At 39.6% G+C, this 22,782-nt stretch overlaps 1 protein-coding gene across 16 annotated transcripts in view; it reads left to right on the top strand.

Moving 5' to 3' along the window:
- Window positions 1-22,782, top strand: part of REPS2 (RALBP1 associated Eps domain containing 2) — a 397,176-nt gene that overhangs the window by 149,147 nt on the left and 225,247 nt on the right. For 12 of the 16 annotated variants that reach the window (XR_006776249.2, XR_006776252.2, XR_006776253.2 and 9 more), the window contains 4 exons: window positions 7,172-7,241; window positions 8,706-8,801; window positions 13,196-13,241; window positions 16,599-16,735. Coding sequence is in view for 13 of the 16 variants with exons in the window: in XM_045777996.2 (XP_045633952.2) it covers window positions 7,172-7,241; window positions 8,706-8,801; window positions 13,196-13,241; window positions 16,599-16,735 (349 nt within the window). In the remaining 3 variants the exon portion in view is untranslated. The remainder of the gene's footprint in view (window positions 1-7,171; window positions 7,242-8,705; window positions 8,802-13,195; window positions 13,242-16,598; window positions 16,736-22,782) is intronic. The other 4 variants (XM_087859519.1, XM_045777993.2, XM_045777994.2 and 1 more) reach the window with 2 other exon arrangements.

Here is a 22,782-nt window from a genome sequence, read left to right as displayed (position 1 = left end):
ATCCTCTGTTCCTCTATAACAGAATCAGCCTGCTTCTGCAGTGTTCCTTCTGATAACACCTCTCTTGGCCTCTCCTCTTTCTTTGAGTCAGAGTCTCTGTTACTTTCTTTAACAGATTTCTGCTCACGGGAAATAGCTATAAAGTGACATCAGGAAGAGTGATAGATGTGCACTTGAGAGTTTTAAGTTTTTAAATTTCTTTTTTTTCTTTTGAAGAATGTATATGACGGAGAAGCAGATAACAATAATTAGCCACTTTTCCTGACCCTCTGTATACTCGGGTTCTGGCAGAGTCTGGAGACTTATGCAGTTGCCCTGTTTTTGTTTGTTTGCCTTGGGTCCCCTTGCTTGTGTAAAATTATGAGGTTGTTCGGTGATTTATTAAAAAATGTCATAAATTCTTATTCTTTCTCTATAAATGTTATGTTTCAACTTGCCACGGTATCAGGTGATCTTTGCCCTTCCAACAGAAACAAATAATGCTTTGTTTTAGAGAAATTAATTATTGGCTTGTGTTGCTTTCCCCCATGTAGTCATTTATCATCTGTCTAAAAGGAAAGGAGCAAATAATACAGTCAGCTGTGAAGTCTGTAAATGGAGATACTTTTAAACACGCACACACACACTCTGATGTCCTTGATGACATTATGGATATTCACCTTTATGGACGTGATGTGCAGCTCGTTTTATGTTAGATACTTTTGTATACTTTAAACTGGCTCTGTTGGTGGGGGTTGGTGGGGGTTAAAAGTCTTTGCTTTGTCCTGTCCAAAAAAAACCACAAAAAACAAACAAGCAAGAAAGCAAAACGACAATAACAGCAGCAGCAGCAACAACAGCAACAACCCTTTCCCCACACAATTGTTATATTCTAGGGTGAGGTGCTTTTAGATAATCATGTAATAATATATAGAATTCAAGGACAAAGTAATGAGGTTAATTGATGCTTTGGCCATTCAAGAAGTATAGGTCAAATTTTATTTATTTATTTATTTTTTAAAAAAATATTTTATTTATTTATTTGACAGAGATAGAGACAGCCAGCGAGAGAGGGAACACAAGTAGGGGGAGTGGGAGAGGAAGAAGCAGGCTCATAGCAGAAGAGCCTGATGTGGGGCTCGATCCCATAACGCCGGAATCACGCCCTGAGCTGAAGGCAGATGCTTAACGACTGAGCCACCCAGGTGCCCCTAGGTCAAATTTTAGTAACTAATGATTAAATATTTCATTTTCTTCTATTTTATTCATTGTTCTTTCTAGCAATCTTTTAATCTCTCTTGAATGCATGCATGGGATTTAAATAGATCTTGGTACTTGTCCTGTGAGGGATGACTCCATATAGGTGTTTGTGCTGTGAATGAAGCTGTAGCTGATTCAGGTCGTGAGAACTTTGCTCAGCAGCACAGATCAGATCTCTAGACAGCAGAGCTGTAACCATGTACTTGTTTCCTTCAAGAATTAAAGATTATAATTTCAGGTGAAGTCCCCTTTAGCAGTGCTTCTTAGATTACTGGATTTCTTTCTTTTGTAAACAACTTTACTAAACTATAATTCACATACTATACTCATCTAAAGTATACAATCCAGTGGTTTTTTTAGTGTATTAACAGAGTTGTGCAACCATCGGTATAGTCTTATTTTAGAATATTTTTCATCACTCCAGAAAAGAAAACCTGTACTCATTAGCAGTCATTGACTATACCCCCTTCCCCCCAGCCCCTGGTGATCAGTAATCTATTTTCTGTCTCCAAATTTGCCTATTGTGGACATTTCATGTAGAATCATACAATATATGCGTTTTTTTGGTGACTTCTTTCATTTAGTATAATGTTTCATTTTTTAAAAATTTATTTATTTGAGAGAGAGAGTGAGCACAAGTGGGGTGAGGGGCAGAGGGAGAAGCAGCCTCCCCGCTGAGCAGGGAGACTGATATGGGGCTCAGTCTTGGAACTCTGGGCTCATGACCTGAGCCGAAGGCAGATGCTTAACCTCCTGAGCCAGCCAGGCGCCCCTTGTATAATGTTTCAAAGTTCATTCATGTTCTAGCATGTATCGGTGCTTCATTCCTTTTTACTGCTGAGTAGTGTTCCATTGTGTGGATCTGCCACATTTTGTTTGTCCGTTCTTCAGTTGATGGACATTTGGCTTGTTCCCACTTTGGGGTTGTAAGGGAAAAAATGCTGCTATGAACATTCATGTAGCAATTTTTGTGTAAAATTACGTTTTCAATTCTCTTGGGTGTTTACCTAGGAGTGAAATTGTGTGTCATATTGTAGCTTGAGTTTAACTTTTTGAGGTCCTACCAAACAGTTTTCCTAAGCACCTGCAGCATTTTACATTCCTCTAGCAGTAATGTATGAGGAGTCCAGTTGTTCCACATCCTTGTTAAAACTTGTTGTTGGGGTGTCTGGGTGGCTCATTTGGTTAAGTGACCGACTCTTGGTTTTGGCTCAGGTCATGATCTCAGGGTCCCGGGATCGAGCTTCACATGGAGCTCCATGCTCAGTGCAAGTCTGCTTGTCCCTCTCCCTGCTCTCTCTCTCTCTCTTTCTTTCTAAAATAAATAAATAAAATCCTTTAAAAAAACACTTGTTATTGTCTGTGTTTTTTATATTAGCTATCCTAGTGGGAGTGAAGTTGTTGGTATCTCATTGTGGTTTTGATTTTAATTTCCTAATGACTACTGATGTTGAGCATCTTTTCTTGTTCTTTTTTGCTATTTGTATATCTTCTTTTGTGAGATGTCTATTCAAATTTTTTGTCCTTTTATAAATTGGGTTATTATTGAGCTGTAAATGTTCTTTATATATTCTGAACATAAGTCCCTTATTTGATATATAATTTACAAGTATTTTCTTTCTTTGGTTTTTCTTTTTCCTTTCTTTTTTTTTTAAAAGATTTTATTTATTTGACAGAGAGAGAGAGAGAGAGAGCGTGCGTGTGCACAAGCAGAGGGAGCAGCAGAGGCAGAGGGGGAAGCAGACTCCCCGCTGAGCAGGGAGCCCAATGCAGGGCTCGATCCCAGGACCCCGGGATCATGAACCTAGCCAAAGGCAGACACCTAACCAACTGAGCCACCCAGGTGCCCCTCTTTTTCCTTTCTTGATAGTGACCTCTGTAACACGAATGTCTTTTAGTTTAACGAGGTCCAGTTTGTCTTTTTTTCTTTTGTTGCTGGTGCTTTTGGTGTCATATCTAAGAAACTATTGCCTAACAGAAGATCATGAAGATTTACTCCCATGTGGTCTTCTAAGAGTTGTGTAGTTTTAGATCTTACATTTAGGTCTGTGATCCATTTTGAGTAAGGTACTGTATATGCCGTGAGGAAGAGGTCCACCTTCATTCTTTTTTTTTTTTAATGTCAAAGATTTATTTATTTATTTTAGAGAGAGAAAAAGAGTGAGGAGAAGGGGAGAGGGAGAGAGAGAGAGAGTGTCTGAAGCTGACTCCATGGTGAGCATGGAGCCTGTTGGAGGGTTCAATCTCAAAACCCTGAGATCATGACATGAGCCGAAACCAAGAGTTGGATACTTAACTGATTGTGCCACCCAGGCACCCCCACCTTCATTCTTTGTATATGGATATCCAGTTATTTCAGAATCATTTGTTGAAAAGATAATTTCCCCCTGTTGAATTGTCTTGCACCTTTGTTGAGAATCAGTTGACTATAAATTTAAGGGCTTATTTATGGATTCTCAATTCTATTCCATTGATCTGGATGTCTGTCATAATGCTAGGAGCACCCTGTCTTGATGACTATAACTTTGTGGTGAGTCTGGAAATTGAGAAGTTTGAGTCCTTCAACTCTGTTTTTTTTTTGTTTTTTTTTTAAAGAGAATATTTTCACTGTTCTGGGTCCCTTGCATTTCTTTATGAAATTTAGGACAAGCTGTTCAAATTCTGCAAAAAAGTGCAGAAGGATTACACTGAATCTGTAGATGAATTTGGGGAGTATTGCCATCTTAACAATATTGAGTCTTCTGACCCATGAGCATGGGATGCCCTTCCATTTATTTAGGTTTTAAAAATTTCTTTCAAAGATGGTTTTTTTATTATAATAATATTTTATTATTATATTATGTTAGTCAGCATACAGTACATCCCTGGTTTTTGATGTAAAGTTCGATGATTCATTAGTTGCGTATAACACCCAGTGCACCATGCAATACGTGCCCTCCTTACTACCCATCACCAGTCTATCCCATTCCCCCACCCCCTCCCCTCTGAAGCCCTCAGTCTGTTTCTCAGAGTCCATAGTCTCCCATGCTTGACTCCCCCTTCTGATTACCCCCCTTTCTTTATCCCTTTCTTCCCCTACCGATCTTCCTAGTTCTTATGTTCCATAGATGAGAGAAATCATATGATAATTGTCTTTCTCTGCTTGACTTATTTCACTTAGCATTATCTCCTCCAGTGCCGTCCATGTTGCAGCAAATGTTGAGAACTCGTTCTTTCTGATAGCTGAGTAATATTCCATTGTATATATGGACCACAGCTTCTTAATCCAGTCATCTGTTGAAGGGCATCTCGGCTCCTTCCACGATTTAGCTATTGTGGACATTGCTGCTATGAACATTGGGGTGCATATGGCCCTTCTCTTCACTACGTCTGTATCTTTGGGGTAAATATCCAGCAGTGCAATGGCTGGGTCATAGGGTAGCTCAATTTTTAACTTTTTGAGGGACCTCCACACTGTTTTCCAGAGTGGCTATACCAACTTGCTTTCCCACCAACAATGTAGGAGGGATCCCCTTTCTCCACATCCTCTCCAGCAATTGCTGTTTCCTGCCTTGTCAATTTTTGCCATTCTAACTGGCATAAGGTGGTATCTTAGTGTGGTTTTGATTTGAATTTCCCTGATGGCTAATGATTTTGAACATTTTTTTCATGTGTCTGTTAGCCATTTGTATGTCATCATTGGAAAAGTGTCTGTTCATATCTTCTGCCCATTTTATGATTTGTTTATTTGTTTCTCACGTATTGAGTTTGAGAAGTTCTTTGTAGATCTTGGTTACCAGTCTTTTATCTGTAGCATCATTTGCAAATATATTCTCCCATTCCGTGGGCTGCCTCTTAGTTTTTTTGACTGTTTCCTTGCTGTGCAGAAGCTTTTTATCTTGACGAAGTCCCACAAGTTCATTTTATCTTTTGTTTCTCTTGCCTTTGGAGATGTGTCATGAAAAAGGTTGCTGTGGCCGATGTCGTAGAGGTTGCTGCCTATGCTGTCCTCTAGAATTTTAATGGATTCCTGTCTCACATCGAGGTCTTTCATCCATTTGGAGTTTATCTTTGTGTATGGTGTGAGAGAGTGGTCAAGTTTCATTCTTTTGCATGTAGCTGTCCAATTTTCCCAGCACCATTTATTGAAGAGACTGTCTTTTTTCCACTGGATGTTTTTTCCTGCTTTATCAAAGATTAGTTGCCCCAAGAGCCGAGGGTCCATTTCTGGGTTCTCTATTCTGTTCCATTGGTCTATGTGTCTGTTTTTGTGTCAGTACCATGCTGTCTTTGTGATCACAGCTTTGTAGTACAACTTGAAATCTGGCATTGTGATGCCCCCATCTTTGTTTTTCCTTTTCAACACTTCCTTGGCGATTCGTGGCCTTTTCTGGTTCCACACAAATTTAAGGGCTGTTTGTTCCAGTTTTTTGAAAAATGTCATTGGTATTTTGATCGGGATAGCATTGAAAGTGTAGATTGCTCTGGGTAGCATGGACATTTTAACTATGTTAATTCTTCCAATCCATGAGCATGGAATATTTTTCCATCTTTTTGTGTCTTCTTCAGTATCTTTCAAGAGTGATTTGTAGTTTCTAGAATATAGATCCTTTACATCTTTGGTTAAGTTAATTCCAAGATAAAGTATGATTTTTGGTGCTATTGGTGTTTTTTTGAGGGTAACTTTTTATTTATATTTTCCACTCCTAAATCATTTTCTTCTACTAGGAATCTAGTTTATAGTCCAGGTGGGAGAAAATAAAAGAAAGCCACTGTTAAGATACATTCTCTGTTGTATTGGAGATAGTAGACTTTGAATAGAAAATTATATCTGGAGGCTTCATGGTAATGCCAAGAATGACCTAACTGAGGATTGTTACCACCAAGCAGTACTGAACTCCATTCTTTGAAACAGTTGAAAAACAGAAGTATTGCTTATCCCACTGGGGTTGTTCAGATTCTGAGAGGCAAAACAGTTAACCTTTTGGAGCACTGGATGACTCCAGGATTTACCCTACTTCCTTTAAGGTTTATGTGATTTTCTGAATATGTTTAAAATTAAAAGAATATCAGAAGACATATAGTGAGAAGTCCTCCTCCCATCCTTTCCCCCAATCTACCTAGTCACCCTTCAATTTTTATGTATCTTTCCAGAATTTGTTTATATATATATTATATGTAGTAAATATTAATATATATTATTCTTTTGTCAAAGGTCTTAGAATGCATATTAATTGAGACTTTATAAGAAATATATTTATAGTAAGTAGATTTTTAAATGGAATTTTAAACTGATCAATATGTGATCAATTTGGGTATTCTTTCTTATTAGTATTAGTGAAGACTTCCCCTAATTGAGTTAGGAGAAAATTTTGTTATGCTCATTTTTCTTATTCCTTGACAAGGAGGCTGTTTGAATCAGGGTTGAACACTCTCTGCATAACAGATTTTGGCAAATATCTGCATTATGGGGCCACTTGTCAGAACCTCTCTCTGCTTGTGGAAGAGTACATAAGGTACAGGTTTGTTTTTGACAGATTGGGCACATGTTACACAATTCTCTGGCTGAATCCCACAACAGATTCAGATTTAATGTGCAGTCTTATACGTATGCCTAAATCTGTATCATCATTTTTTTCTCTGCACATGTAAATTTTCTTTTTTTTTTTTTTTACATTTTAAAATTTTTATGTAATCTCTACACACAAGGTGGGACTCGAACTCAGGACCCTGAGATCAAGAGTCATGTACTCTACCAACTGAGCCAGCCAGGTGCCCCACATGTAAATTTTCAACACAAATTAACTTATACCTCACTAGGAATCTAATGTCACAGTTTACTGAAGACAGAAATATTGCCAAGCTATGTTGCTTTTAAAGCATTTTTATCATATATACATGTAACTTAATTTACACTTCAACCTGTATAATTTATTTACTTTTCTTTCCCAAGAAGCTATCTATTAAAGACATGGCTGACTTTCCTGTCCCAGCCCAAGATGTGACTAGTGATGACAAACAAGGTATGAAAAGAATGAGTTTTCTTCCTTTAGGGACATTCTACCTGTGTTTCTTCATCTACTTCTCTTGAAATGGCTGGCTTCTGGAGCATATGAGGACAGTGCTCAGTATATGAACACATTTGGATGGATTAAGTAGTTCAAATTGTTGTCAGAAAACTGTAGTTTCTAAAGTGATAACAGGAGCTTCCAGAGCCCCCTAACTCATTGGCCCCTTATCACTGCTGACCCTCAGACTACTCTTGACACTTTACATTGGGATTTGGTTGCACTAATTGGGAAATGACTGGAAGCTGGAAGAATTGAGAGCTTAACATCTTGGGTTGGCAGATGTGATCCCAGAACATCAGTATAAATGCATATTTGTGCAGAGGTCTAATCCTTGAGGAAGTCATCTTCTGGAGAGAGTTTCTGTCCCTGGGATTTATCTTGTGACTTTGTGGATGTGAGGCTGTGTTGTGGAGTCAGCAACCATTTGTCTGTCTTACTGGGCGAGTGAGAAGCAGTACAACACAGTTTTCCATGTTAGCGCTACCGTGAATCACAGAGATGAGTTGGCCTGGGAATAGTTAGAACAGTTGGGTGTCTACCCCCCCTGCCAACACCACTCCATGTAATTCTTTATAATCTACCAGGTCCTTCCTCATTCATTGTCTTATTCAATTCTCACAAAACTGAATGGAAGCTAGTATGTTTCATCACCTAAAACACAGAGATGAGTAAACCGAAGTGCAGGCAGTATGAATCATTTGCTTAATAATAAAAAGAATGGAGATAAGAACAAAGATTTTCTAAGTCTCAAGCCAATATTCTTTTTATTATTTGATACTGATTTACTACCCACGAATGAGAGGCTTATCCGAAGGGACTAAAAATCAGTGAAGCTATTTCAGGTTTTATTGTCGAGACCTGTCATCGTTGCTGCTTTGTACAGAAGTTAAACATGAAAAATAAGTGTTCCATTAGGAAATAATAATTGCTTGCTCTCTATTTAAATATTTGCTCAGGAGAGGCAGGCAGAACTAGACATTTTTTGCAGCAGTGTGTTCTCTGATCACTCTCTTTTCTAGTGGGTCTAAGCCTTGATTGCACATTGGAATAACCGGGTGAGGTCTAAAAATACTGAAGGCTGTATCTCACTCTCAGAGAGATTCTGATGTCATTGGTATGGGTGTCAGGAATGAAAGGGGGAAATTTCTCATACTTCCTGGTAATACTCCTCATAGCCACTAGAGGTGCTTTCTGTTGAAAGTTGGAAATAACTGCTTTGTTCCTTGTGGGCTGAGAACCTATTTCCATACTTTAGGGAATCTTTATTGTTTTACTAAGTGCTATAGCAGCGTATAGAGGTTTATAACACCATTGTCATAAGTGATGACTAGGGATTCTTTGTTTTAATGTAATGTGCCTCAGACATAAAATTTTACAGTTTTTTCTTTTTCTCCTTTCTTTCTCTTGTTGTTTAAGAGCAAAACAAAACACGTCTAGAACAAAACAAAACACGTCTAGCTTTGAAAAGTACTGCGGATGAAGCCTTACCAAAGGATATGTCTGAGGATCCAGGTAGGAGAAAACCATTTTAATATATTTTAATGTAATTATTTCTAATTTAAAAAACCCAGTAGTTTCAGTGAGTAGAAAATTGGTGGAAGTATAGGTTTCTCTGTAAATATTTGCCTTGTGTTTCATTCTAAGGAAACCTTTTGGTTGTTTTTTACCCCTTTCCTCTTTTCAGGTATGAGAAGAGGGTGGTTTTTTTTTTTTTTAAGTTCTGAATTTAGGTTTCACTAATAGGACCACGCAGTTTGAAGTTAGAGTCTCATTGTTACTTTTACTGTAAAATTGGGAAGGCTTGGAGTTGAGATTTCAGTAAACCATTGTGGTTTCTGTGTAGAGTAAGGAGCTAATGGGTAGATCAACTGGAGGCCCACAGTTGAAATTTTCCATTTCTAAAGCAAAAATCTCAAATGTTTTCATTAAACTTTACCACCAGGAAGGCAAGTAAATGTGCTTGTACATGAAGTAGATTCCAAGGAGAAAAAGAAAAGTTGTGTTTGCCCATGTTCTTGGAGAGTTGGAACTGTGTCTATGAATGTGGAGATGGCCAGGCCTATGTCCTCAGCTCTCTTGATGGGAGCCATCACTGAACGAAGCCAAACCTAGTTAAAAACAGACTGGCTAGGGAGGGTATTACTATTTGGAGCTCCATTTATAAGGATGTGAAAGAAGTTGTTGTATTCTCTCATTGTTATCTTTCATAATATTTAATAAGTAAATCATGTTTGTTTTGGTTAGCTAGCTATCATCCCAGGCTTATTTGTTTAAAGTTGGAACAAAGGAATCAGTATAACATTGAGGCTTATGCTATAGTACAGTATTTCCCAAACACTAAGTTCATTCAAGGTTTAAAAGAGAGAGAGGGGTGGGGGAAGATTGAAGGAGGAGGGGAGAGAGAGAGAGCATGAATAAGAATAAGAATATATGATTTATTTCAGTGATGAGGTTTAAGATTCTGTGTTTTTAGGCAGCCCCCCAGGTGATTCTGATGTGTAGCCTATTTTGGGAACCTCTGCTTGTAGGAGATGATGTTAAGAAATAGAAAATTGATATTGTAGATCAACCATGACTCCAAAAGTGGTAGGAATTCTCAAGCATAGTTTAGGTTTTTGAAACTGATTTGGGTTCCTTTATCATAGGAAGAAATGCTCAGTTTATGTAAAGACAAATGGATTGCTGGCCTGTTAGAGAATTAGACTTTAGGCTTGCCCTCTTCTCCCTTCTTAGGACAAATACCTGAGGTAGGTCCTTTCCACCTCTAATTTCTGGAGCTAAAGTGGATGTACCTCCATTTTTGTAAACTTCGTGTTAACAATATTAATAAAAGCTAGTTGAACTCGGAAAGTTAAATTGGTGCTTTTCCAGCAGCCTTCTAGGCTAAAAACTTCCTATTTTTTCCATGAGCATCACGTGTTCTCTGGAGTATGAGCTTCAGATGTCATTTTTAAGATTCCTTCATTGACTGGGGCATGGAGTCACCAGACAAATGCTATCAGGGTGTGCCACGGTGCGGGAAGTACATCTGAATTTGTTTCACATTCTGCCTGGGAACATGCTGTGTGGTTTCTGATTCATTTTTCCACTGCTTTCCCTTTCTGGAGTGGATATGAGGGAATCCCTCATCTGAAAACCTATTTAATACCCCCTTTCCTGGGGCATGTTTAGATTTCTAGTGCGAGACACTATAGAGTTTCAAGGTGGTGGTTTCTAATTCTGAATGTCTGTCCATGCCACACGGAATTTCACCTCAGTTGAGTTGCCGCCTCTTAGAGAATTAAACTTTAGGCTTGCCTTTTTATCCTTTCAGTTTGCTGCAGAGATGACATGCCCAGGGTGTTCTAGGAAGTTGTCATTCTTCTTCCCTCTTCCCAGCTAAATTAGAAGCTGTGATCTCCCCACTGGCTTCTGCCTGGATTCCAGTACAACAAGCCCTGGCCATTTCTGCAGATATTCACATGCCCCAAATGCTGAGTTTGACTTTCAGGGGCTTGGAGGCTGATGGAAGATTTAACTGGAATAGGGTTCTCTAGCTTTTTGTGATCCGAAACCTGTGGGGACTTACCAAGATCTTCCTGGGCTATATTTTTGCAGATGGCAAGCTAAGTATCTCCCTGCCCTGCTCTTCCACAGTGAGTGGTAATAATGATGATAATAATGATAATAGTAATGGTGATGAGGATGATGTTGTGGTGGGACCGTTATCAGGGAATGGGGGTAATTCCTGGTCACATATTTTTTAATATGCCTTTACCCTTTTAATTTCTGAAAGTGTATATATTAGTGGAGTCTAATAGATTCCTTAGCTAGCATCATATTCCAGCCTAATTCAACAGGAAACACTGCAGAATGGTGATCTTTTTCTTGATGTCTCTAGGTCATGCTGAGGGGATTAGGCCTCACACTGTAGTCTCCAGACACGGTTGGTGATTCCAGCAGCTGCCCCGTTGCCAACTATCACCCCATGGTCTTCCAGGGTAGAGCAGTTTTCTCTTTCCATCACCTGCTTCCACTTGTACCTCCTTTGCTGTCCTAATGGGAACTAAATTTAGAGGTTTCTAAGCTTGAAAAATTAGGAGCATTCTACAACAGTAATATTTTGCAATTCTAAAATACAGTTAGTTTTCAAAGTACCTTCACCTTCTCTCTCCCCATGAGAAAGGGGCCTCAGGACTCCTGTCTCGGTCTCTACTGCTTATCCATACCCCCCCACCCCATCTGTCTGTGTGTCTATCTCTCACTGGCAGGGTTTACCCCTCCTTCCACACCCATTCTCACCCCAGCAAAAAGAGATAATGGCAATTGACAAATGAATTAACGGTCACCCCCATGGTCTGGTTTGGGGAGTCAGACTTATATTAACGTGACTGAGACTTTCTTGACCCACATATTTCTGGAAAGCAGTGTGGCCTGAGGGAGAAGAGGTGTTCAGAGCCGGCTGTGGGCAGCCTGCCCAGAGGGTGGCCCCCAGCTTTGTGGTGAGTCTGGTCACACTGTTCACTCAGCCCCAAGGCAGCAGGCTTGACTGCAGGATGGGCTCCCCTTAGGCCCCTTTCCTTTGCTGCCTGGGGTTTGTGGGGTCATGGGTGGTGGGGGTAACTACATGTACCTGCAGGTGTGGATGCCTGGTAATGGGTAGGGCAGGACAAGGCTCAAACTCCCTAGGCCTCCCATACTTTTTAGGGCTCTGGCAGCATTTTGATGGATTGAAGTTGAAAGATGCCTGTGTTCTCACTACCAAGCCAAAATGTTTATTTTGGGAGAAATGCATCTTTTCTGCAGCTGACCATATCTAAGGGAATATATATTGCTAGCGTGCTTTGTGCCTTGTTAGCATTTTTAGCTCCCCTTTCTTTCCTGCTTATCTAACCCATGGATTTTAATGACCATCATCAGTCCAGGCTGCTTCATCCCAAGGTGGGTTTTTATCTTTAGAGCAATGTAAAAAAGGGTGGGATAATTGATTGAGACATAAGAAAATGTTTGGAAGAATCTGTGCAAACAATATACAAACTATATTCTCCTTGTTCCTAGTTAGTAGCACTTTTTCTTTGGATTTTTATGACATTTTATGATGAAAAATTTGCAGTGTTTGCAAAACCTTAGCATAACTAATGGTTTCTAAAGTTGTCTTCCGTAGGGTATTGAAAACATAAAAAAGGATTAATCTTTTTGTAAACGTTTCTAATTACTCTCAACATCTTGTGATGGGAAAGTAGGCTCCATGGGTGTCGATACTGAGCAAGTTAGTTCATGATTTAAATTTGATAAGGAAAAGTTGCATGGTTGATAAAATATTTTAATGATTTCACTCTGTAATATCCTCTGTATGATTTGGTGACAGAGACATAGGACACAGGAATATATTCTTATAGGAAAATCTGTGTAGCTCATTTCAATTTAACTTGTGGGAGCTTTGATTTCTTGTGGTCATGCTGCTCTGGTAGTGTATTTTAAGAAAATCTTGAAATATGTAACCTGATAGATTTCTTCTTAGCCTTCAGGGGAGGCTGGTTCAAAATCAGTTACCAGGCTATCACAGTAGACAAAGAAAACCACAGGTCTGAACCCACTATTATATAAGTAGATAACCCCTTGAGAGGGTTTTCTTTTTAGACTGGAATTTCTTTATTCATCAACGTAGATTTGAAAATAGCTTCTTAGTGCTCTAACAAAAGGAAAAAGAGTGTTGGTTTCTCCTTCCTTTGAATTGTGCCTTTAGCTGTAGAAGTAAAGTGACAAAATAATGAAAATGTGGAGGCGCTCAAGTTCTCCACAGGGACTCCTGTATCTCACATTTACCTGTTGATAATGTTTGTTCTGTACTAGCCTGGGTATTGCTTATAAACCTGTTCAACTGCAGAAATGAAATCCAAGTAAACAACAACTAATCTTTGTTTCAGCCACTTCTAAGGATTCCAACAGTCTCAAAGCAAGACCAAGATCCAGGTAGTGTTTGTTTAATTTCTGCTTTAATGTCCTTTCTATCCTGTCCCTGACTAGAAATAAAATTCCACAACCCAAAGCCCAACCCTTTTCCTTCAGATTTGAAGCTTAGAATAGGGGTGAATTCCCTTGTCATGAAGGGCCTGTTTGGAGCATGCAGTGCTGCTGGGAGACTCTCAGTTTCTGTGTTTATTAGTGCTGGAAGACGGTGGCTGCTGCTGGCTGGTTGCCTGATAAGAAGTGGTTTGTGTGGATATGGCCCAGTTGTTGCAGGATGATAAGGAATAGAGGGCAGTAGCTTTGGAGAGAAGGAAATGTGGTTCAAAGGTAACACTGAAATTTACTACCAGGACAAGGTGGACACCAAAAAGCAAGACGCCTGAGGGATGAAATCTAGAGTAGGAAATTAAAATGCTTATGGTGATTTTAATGAGGCTTGAGACTTTAGGTAAGCAGTGCATATGGTCTGTTTTATCCTGTCTTAGAGCTGCTTTTTGGCTTCACAGTTTTTAGATCAGTAGAAGCTAGTAGAAGAGGAAGAGCGAGTAAGGCAGAGCTGCGGTTGACATCAGACATCAGAGTGGAGGATCGAGGAGAAATACAGAAACATTAATAGAACATCAGAGAGGGGAATGGTATTGGGGCCACTCTTCAGTGGTTGACAGCAGTGTAAGACAGGACAGTACACATGTGTTTGCTTTGGTTCTTGGTGACTTTTTTCTTCCTTTGGCTACTGAGACACATTCCTGAAAAAGTGAATTTAAATCTGATCATATTTTATATGCTTGAAATATTGATAATTAAGGAAACCTCGTCTTTTTGTAAATCTGAGAGTTATCCCTTAGTTTATCTTTTATGTCTAGATTTTCTAAATTGGGGTTTTGTTTCCTTGTTTATAGAAGATACAGATATCTATATTCATATTTTTTGAAACAATAGATACAGTAATCTTTTTTGGCAGGAAAAAGAGGTATAGTCACTGTTTCTGTCTGTGGCTACCACATTTACTCATCTTTTTTTTTTTTTAAAGATGAATGGATCTTTTACTTCACTGGCTTAAAGTACTGGCTTTAGGATGTAGGAATAGTAACATTTATCTGCCCTCATAGTACGAAAAACCTTTGAATTACAGAAATCTGTTTATGTGTGCTGTGTTAACTGTAAATCTTTTCTTCTCTTGACTTCCCCTCTTTCTCAAAGTGAAAGAAAGTACAGAATTTCATGGTAACATGTTCTATTATTAATATCTCTGGCCAACTTTTATGTATTATTATTTTAAGGATTGGTCTCCTAGTCTAATTTGGATGTTTTTATTTTCACTGCTTCTTAACTGGGTCTTTACTGAGACCGAGAGAATCAAATTATTTTTATCTTCCTTTTTAGAATAATAAAACTTTGTAGAAATCTGAGGGAAAGAGGGAAAATCACTGTTCTAACACTACTTGTATTCATTATTTTGTTGATTCCCTGCACATTTATATTTAAATTGGTTGTAGTCATAGTTTTACAGTATCACTTGTTTAATATTCAGTTAGCTTTCCATATGAAAATACTGGTACACAGGTTATATATGAAAATAGAATGGAATGAGATATGTGGTGTGGGATGGTATGCCTAACTCTCTGTATGTGTGTTGATATACACACGCATACACACACACACACACACACACACCATATTTTCTTTCTTGACTGAAAAATGTCACTAAAACTCTGTCTGGCAAAAAAAAGTTCTTTTAATTTCTAGCTAGAGTCTCTGATATCCTTTTTAAATCAAGAGTTCTCATTTGAAAACTTTGTTGTCCTTTCCTATCGATTTCCTTTCACTCTGATTGAAATTATTAGACCATTCTTCCTGCCAGTTCCTGCATGCCTTTGCCTTGCCTATCTTGTCAGTTGTTTTATAGGGCCACCCCAGAGCAGTTCCATGCCATTATGGTGGCTTTATGAAAGATTGCAACCTTGCATGACAAACAAAACTCTTCAAGTACCACAAAGAAACTTTTTTTAAGGTTTTAATTTATTTGAGACAGAGAACACAAGCCGGGGGGTGTGGGCCATCAGAGGGAGAAGCAGGCTCCCCACTGAGCAAGGAGCCCGATGTGGGGCTCAATCCCAGGACCCTGGAACCGTGACCTGAGCCAAAGGCAGATGCTTTACCGACTGAGCCACCCAGGCGTCTACGACAAAGAAACCTTGAGGGAGTGATTCGGGAAAGTAAAAACTTGCTATGTCAAAATGAGTTTTACCAAGAACTGAGATTGCTTAATAGTAATCGATAGATTCTGATTTCATAAATGGCACTCTAATAGCTAAATACTAATAATGTTTTCTGAGGTTAATTTTTCTCTAGAACACATCTCTGACTCAAGGGTCATTTTATTCTTTGACATGAACTTAGCCGAGAGGCTGAATAGAACAGATATACACATCCACTTCTTAGAAATTCATATTGGGAACTCATCCACAAACCTGTTTCTAAGCAATAGACTAATGTACTGAGTTGAATTAATTTAGAAAATAATTAAGTCTCTCATAAGTAGTTTAACTGCTACTGCCAAAAAGATTTCTTTCTTGGCTCATAGGCAGTATCAGAATATTTTAAAAATGGAATTTAGAAACAGATTGGGGTTTGAATTGAGCCAGTGTAACTTTCTAGCTATGTGACCTTTGGCAGATAATTTATTTCCTGTTTCTTTAAATATAATTATTGGAGTTACAATCTCAGAAGTTGTCTAGTTAGCTGCTGCCTTGTTACAGATTGAGGGAGAAGGTTTAGAGGAGGCTTTTGCTTTGAAAATTTCCCCAAACTGGTATTTCTCATGGTAAGACAGTCTAGACCCCTCCATCTGATAGATGGGTGTTTCCCTTTCCTGAATTTTGTTTGTGGTGTATTCCCTTGAGCCTCTGATTCTTACTCTCAGGTTATCTGCCCCACTTCCATATGTGCCTGTCATCACCTTCTCATGTAAGCAGGAGAATAGTGCTCCAGTCCCTTAAGACTACGAAGTCCTTCTGTTACAATATGGAAGTGCCTAAGCAGAAGGCTTATGTGTTATTCTTATTAACAATACCCATAGAAACAGATTTGAATTTATGGAAAGCTTTTCCTTTGGGTAAATTTAGGTCTAAGATATATTATGAACAAAGAGGTTAAAAAAGTTTCTGATTCATGGTTTGGGTTTGGAAATTATTGCAGATAGTGGCACCCAAGGGACAGTTGAATTTGTGGTTGCTTTGAGATGGGCCCTGGTCAGTCCTTTGTAGTGCCTTTGACTTTTGTGGGTATTTCCATTTCAGCCCTACTTCAGAGACTAAAGCTTTGCTGTCTCCCTTCTGACCTTCCCTTATTTTGCTGCAGATCTTACTCTAGCACCTCCATAGAAGAGGCCATGAAAAGGGGTGAGGACCCTCCCACCCCGCCACCGCGGCCACAGAAAACCCATTCCAGAGCCTCCTCCTTGGATCTGAATAAAGTCTTCCAGCCCAGTGTGCCAGGTGAAGTGCCCCTCTGCACCCCAGTCTTTCCCTTTCCTGTTGAAGTGACTGGATGTATGTCTGCCACAGAGGCCTTTGTGAGTCCACAGAACGAGCAGATCTGGCCGTTTCCTGTCCCAGGAAGGTCTTCGAGTTACTATGGTATTCTCGGGAGGGAAAGGAGTTCTAGGCAGATAGATATCCCATGTGTCTGGAGCCTCGCCCACACTCGTATGGACCAAGAGTTATGAAATTCTGTACCAAGAGGATTAAAATACTTTAACCCCAGACAGCCCACTGAGTGCATGGCTGGGGTCTTATCCTCTGTATCGTGGTAACTTGTGTATAAGATTGCTGTCTGTCATTTCCTGAGACGCTTATGCAGTTCTTCTGTGAAAGATCTTGGTGATTGACACCTGGCCAGAATCTTCCCCTGCATCTTATCCTTGTGGTGAAGATCCTGTATCTTGGAGGGTTTAATGCTAAGGGGGCTCTCCTTTCTAAATCTGACTGATGATTAGGTGGTTGGTGGAGGGAACTAGGGCAAGGGCTCCTCCAGGTGGCCTGCTGAGGGTCTTCTGGGGGTAGGACTTCCTTGAGCCAGCTGCTTTACAGCTGGGCTGGAGGTGGGGGAGGTTGGAGGGTCCCATCTGCTTCCCTGCCTCCCTGTGAAGTGGGAGATGTCCTCCTAGGGAACCTACAGAACAGCAGATGAGAACCATGCATGCCTTTGCTTAGCAAAGGTGCTAGGATGCAGCGCCTTCCCAAGTGTTATTTTGGGAGCAGCAAGGGCCTTTCCACTGACTAATGTAGGCAAGCTATAAATACAGTGATTTCCTGGAACATTTTCTCTATCTGTGTGCATTTTAAATCAAGCCAGCCTCAGATGCTAGTGATTTGCAGATTATTATCTTTTCTACTAAAGCAAGAAAAGACTCTCCTTGGCTCACACATTAGCATGACCTCTGTGTCCCAGCAGAGCTCAGCATGTTTTAGTTGTTCTAATAAAGTAGTCTCCTCACAGTAAAGTTACAGATTGTTTTTTAATATAGTAGAGTCTGGAACTCTCTATGAAATTTGATTCTCTGCCATGAGTTCATCAGATAAAAATTTGCCTTGCATTTTCCCCCATACTTTGATCCAAATTCTGGCATAATTTCATAGTAACTGGTATTTGAGGTGGGAGTAGCCATGGATGATGATGCTATAAAAATTTCACATGGTTGGTAGATTATGACCCAGAAGATTTTTCTGTGCATGCAAGAAGATTAAAACAATCTGGGCAGCTATCTTAATACGTTTTCCTTGCAAGGGAGAGGCTGGAAATGTGCAAGCATGTCTGGCTGTGCAAGCCCGAGAGGAGTGCCCGCTGTGCTGGGGAATGGAGGTGCTGTGGCTTTATGACATTGCATCATATGGTGGAAGAGACAAGACTGGATTTGGAGTCCAGCTCTACTACTTATTAACTGTTTGATCTTCAGCAAGCCGCTTAATCTTTCTGCATTTCAGATTTTAATCTCTAAAATAGGGCCAACAGCTCACGAAGCTGTAGGGTTTTGGCGAGATAATAAACATAATCCCAATAGCAACATGTTTGGCCTATAGGCACTCATTTGCCCAGAAATCATTGAGGAAAGGGAGTCTGAGGATAAAGTCCCCTGACCATCTTGATCTCCAGTGGTTCAGGTCCGTGATCCGTTCCTTACAGTTCTTCGGTGGGCTCACAGAGGGACGGAGCCCCAGTTGCCTGCTGTATTACAAGCAAAGGACTGAAAAACAGAGTAAGTGAGGCTAGGTTGCTGAGTCAGAATGGCCTATGGTGGACTGATCATGTGGAGAAGAAATAAGATGGAGAGAAGATGCAAAGAAGCAAGAATGAAAGAGGGAAGTGAAGAAAATGATGAGATGGTTGTTACATAGGAGTGATGATGTTTATGAAAAGGGAGGAGAAGGAAATAGAAGACTGTAGTGACCAAGGGGAGGAGAGCCCACAGAGAGCGCTTCCCACAGACTCAGTGAAGGATTTGGGTGGGATTTAAGGGAAGAACTTAGAAGAGGGTGGCATTAATGCCTTCAAATTTAGGAAGATTGGTAACACGATATGGGGAAGAATAACAAAGGGCTGATTTCTAATACAAATATAAAAATGAACAAGCCACTTTGGCAGTATGGGACAATTGGCTTTACCTTTGATATCTGTAAAAACAGTATGAATTTAAATTTATGGGAGTGTAGATTATCCCAGGGCTCTAGATAGGTAGGTGCTGGTATTACACCCAAAGTGTACTTTTTTATAGGGAGAAGTTGGTATGACATGATTGCTGTGTGTAAAAGGGAGATCACCTTTGTTTTTTTTTTTTTAAGATTTTATTTATTTATTTGAGAGAGAGAGAGAGAGAGCACAAACAGGGGGATCAGGAGAGGGAGAAGCAGGCTTCCTGCCAAGCAGGGAGCCCGATGCGGGACTTGATACCAGGGTCCTGGGATCATGACCTGAGCTGAAGGCAGACGCTTCACTGACGGAGCCACCCAGGCGTCCCATGGGAGATCACATTTGTAATAGCTGATCCAGATCAGGGAGCCATCCTGTCAAGGCCCAAACAGCTGCTGCATTTGAGAGAAAACAAAAAATATACAAGAAAGTCTCAGTGAGAAGTGACAAAATCTAGACGTAGTCAGACCTGGGACTTGTTCGGAGATGTTCAGATTTTATAGCTCTATACTTATAGCCACAAAACATATTTTATTTTATTATTATTTTGTTTTATAAAACGTATTACTGAAATTCCTGTAAGAAAAATCACACTGTGAAGGTAGTACTTTTTAGATCCTAACTTCCTTTTCCTCATTGAAACAGTCGTTTTCATAAAGCAGATTTTTTCATAGCAGGGGTTTCTTTTGCTCCAGTGTGTGGCATGGGAACTCCCCTCCTTCTGCTCTCAACAGTGACCTTCCCCTTCCAGAGCCATGCCTAAAACTTGCAGCTGGAGGTTGCCATGGTGATGGTCAACCCCTTCAGTGCTGCCTCTGCCACAAATAGCCCTATGCCAGTCATTGAGCATCTACCTAGCAGAAGGGGCAGAGGTTGTGTGGAGGAAATGTAGCCATCTCTTTAAAGCTGCAGACCAGAAACCTTCATCACTTCCACTCAGCTCTAACTGGGGAGACCTAGTCCCATGGATATAGCTAGCTGCTGGGCAGCTGGGAAATGTAGTACCTGGCAGGATAGCCATTTCCCATTGACATCCCTCTTACTGTAAAAGAGGAGAGTGGATGTTGGTGGACCGCTCTTTCCACCACATCCCATGGGGCCAAATACATTCAGATGCACATGTTAAAACCATTGTGATGGCTGAACAAAACACATCCATGAGTAGCATCTACCCGTGGATAGCTAATGTTTTATTTCTGCTTTAGACATACTGATAATAATAATTCATTCCAGGGTTGAGAAATTACAGTACATCCATATTATAGAAAATTATGAAGCAGTTAAAAAGAATAAAGTATGTGTATTAAGTGAAGAGCTCTTAGACATAAATTCAGTGAAAGAGGCACGGTGCAGAATATGTATGTTCTTAAATGTATAGACAGTTTTTGGAAGGATACTTAGGAAAGTGGTAATAGTGGTTGCCCCTGGGGAAGAGAATAGGATGACTGGGGACAGGAGTGAGAGAGAAACTTCTCGTTGAATACCCACTTGTATCTTTTTAATTTTGCCTCGAGAACAGATATTATAAAATTTTTGCTTTTCACTCTTTAGCTGCAGTGACCAGATGTTAACTGAGATAACCAGAAATGTCCTTCCTGGCTGAGTTTACCTGTCTCAAACTTACCTACCATACTGTGTCCAGGGTATCTTTATGACCAGTCTGCTGCCACTTTGTAGAATGCAGCTAAAATGACAGAAGCATTCTAGAACATTCTTTAAGGCTCTGATATGTCTTTCAGATTCCTCTTCAGTGCCCTTCCAATATTGAGGAATAGTTTTGGAGGACTTCCCATAGCCTCCATTGTGAGATGTACAGATGGGCAAAGTGTGATAAGGGTGCTGTCTTAACTTGGAAGGGGGTTGTATTTTTTAGTTGGCCAGCTGAGAAGAGTCTGTCCAGTTTTTTTCTACAAATTGGTATTTCTTTCTGCAACTTGAGAAATATGTAAACGCTTTGGGAATAAGAGATACAACATATCTTACGAAATTTAACCTTTCAAGTTCTCTAAAGGATGAATTTGCTCACACAAATGGCTTCGACCTTACAGATTTCCTTATTGTATCATTCCTGTGAGTGCTACTTGTTCCCTTTTAAAATCTAGTAGGATTATGGGATTCCTGCTCCACCCCCAAACTTTTGGGTCCATAGTACACAGCCAACTAAGGGTTCAGTTTGGCAATCTGGACAGTTTTTTTTTTTAATGAAAGCTTTATTGAGGTAAAATCCACACACAATAAAATTCACCCTTTTGAAGTTTATAGTTCAGTGGCTTGTAGTATATTCATACTATTGTGCAACTGCTAGCATTATCCAATTTTAGAACATTTTCTTGGCCCCAAAAAGAAACCCCATACTCATTAGTAGTCCTTCTTCATTCCCCTATCCTTTCCCCCCAGCTGTTGGCAACCTCTAGCCTACTTTCTGTTTCTATGAATTTGCCTGTTCTGGACATTCCATATAAATGGCATCACATAATATACGGTGTTTTGTAACTGACTTGTTTCATTTAGTATAATGTTTGCAAGGTGTATCCATGTTGTAGCTTGTAGGAGTACTTCTCCTTTTATGGATGAATAATATTACATTGTAGGAATATGACACATTTTATTCATCCATTTATCAGTTCATGGATATACTTGGGAGTGGAATTTCTGGATTGTATGGTAAGTCTAAGTTGGACATCTTGAGGAACTACCAACGTGGCTGCACCAGTTTACCATCTCACTAGCATTGAGTGAGGACTGCAGTTTCTCACTCTTGAAGCACTTGTTATTGCCTGTCTTTTTATTTTAGTCATCCTAGTAGGTATGAAATGGTATCTTATCATGGTTTTGATTTGCATTTTCTTTCTAAAAATTATTATTTTAAAGTAATCTCTATACCCAATATGGGGCTCAAACCCACGACTTGGATGTTCTTCCAACTGAGCCAGCCAGGCGCCCCTTGCTTTGCATTTTTGAATGACTAATGATGTTGAACATCTTTTCATGTGCTTATTGGCCATATTTATGTCATTTTTGGAGAAATGTCTGTTCAAAATCTTTGCCCATTTTTAAATTTGTCTCTTGTTGAGTTGTAAGGGTTCTTTATGTATTCTGGATACAAGTCCCTTTTCACATACGTGATGTAAAAATATTTTCTCTCATTTTGTGGGTTGTCCTTTCAACATTTTGAATGGTATCCTTTGAAGTGCAGAAGCTTTTAATTTTGATGAAGTCCAGTTTATTTTTCTTTTATCATTTGAGCTTTTGGTGTCATATCTAAGAAATCATTGCCTAACTCAAGGCCACAAACACGTGCTCCTTTTTTCTTCTAAGATTTTTATATGTTTATCTCTTACATTTAGGTCTGTGATCCATTTTGAGTTAATTTTTTGTATGTGGTGTGAGGTAAGGGTTCAATTTTTTTTTTTTTTGCATGTGGCTATCCAGTTGTCCCAGTACCATTTGTTGAGAAAACTATCATTCCCTATTTAATTTTCCTTGCACCCTTGTTAAAAATCAACTGATCATAAACATAAAGGCTTATTTCTGGATTCTCAGTTTTATTACATGGATTAATATATCTGTGCTTGTGCTAGCACCATACTGTTGTGATTGTTGCAGAATTGTAATACATTTTGCAGTTGGGACATGTGAGTCTGCCCACTTTCTTCTTTTCTTTTCTTTTCTTTTTTTTAAGATTTATGTATTAAAGAGAGGGAGAACACGAGCAAGTGCATGGGGTGGGGAGGGGCAGAGGGAGAGAGACAGAGAATCTCAAGCAGACTCCCCAGTGAGCACAGAGCCCAGCATGGGGCTTGATCTCAAGACCCTGAGATCATGACCTGAGCTGAAATCAAGGGTCAGACGCTTA

The sequence above is a fragment of the Ursus americanus genome, chromosome X (assembly GCF_024610735.1).
Source record: "Ursus americanus isolate L20-20 chromosome X, mUrsAme1.1.p, whole genome shotgun sequence".
NCBI classification, from domain to species: domain Eukaryota; kingdom Metazoa; phylum Chordata; class Mammalia; order Carnivora; family Ursidae; genus Ursus; species Ursus americanus.
Note: the sequence above shows the minus strand (reverse complement) of the source record. Positions and strands in the feature narration are given on the sequence as shown.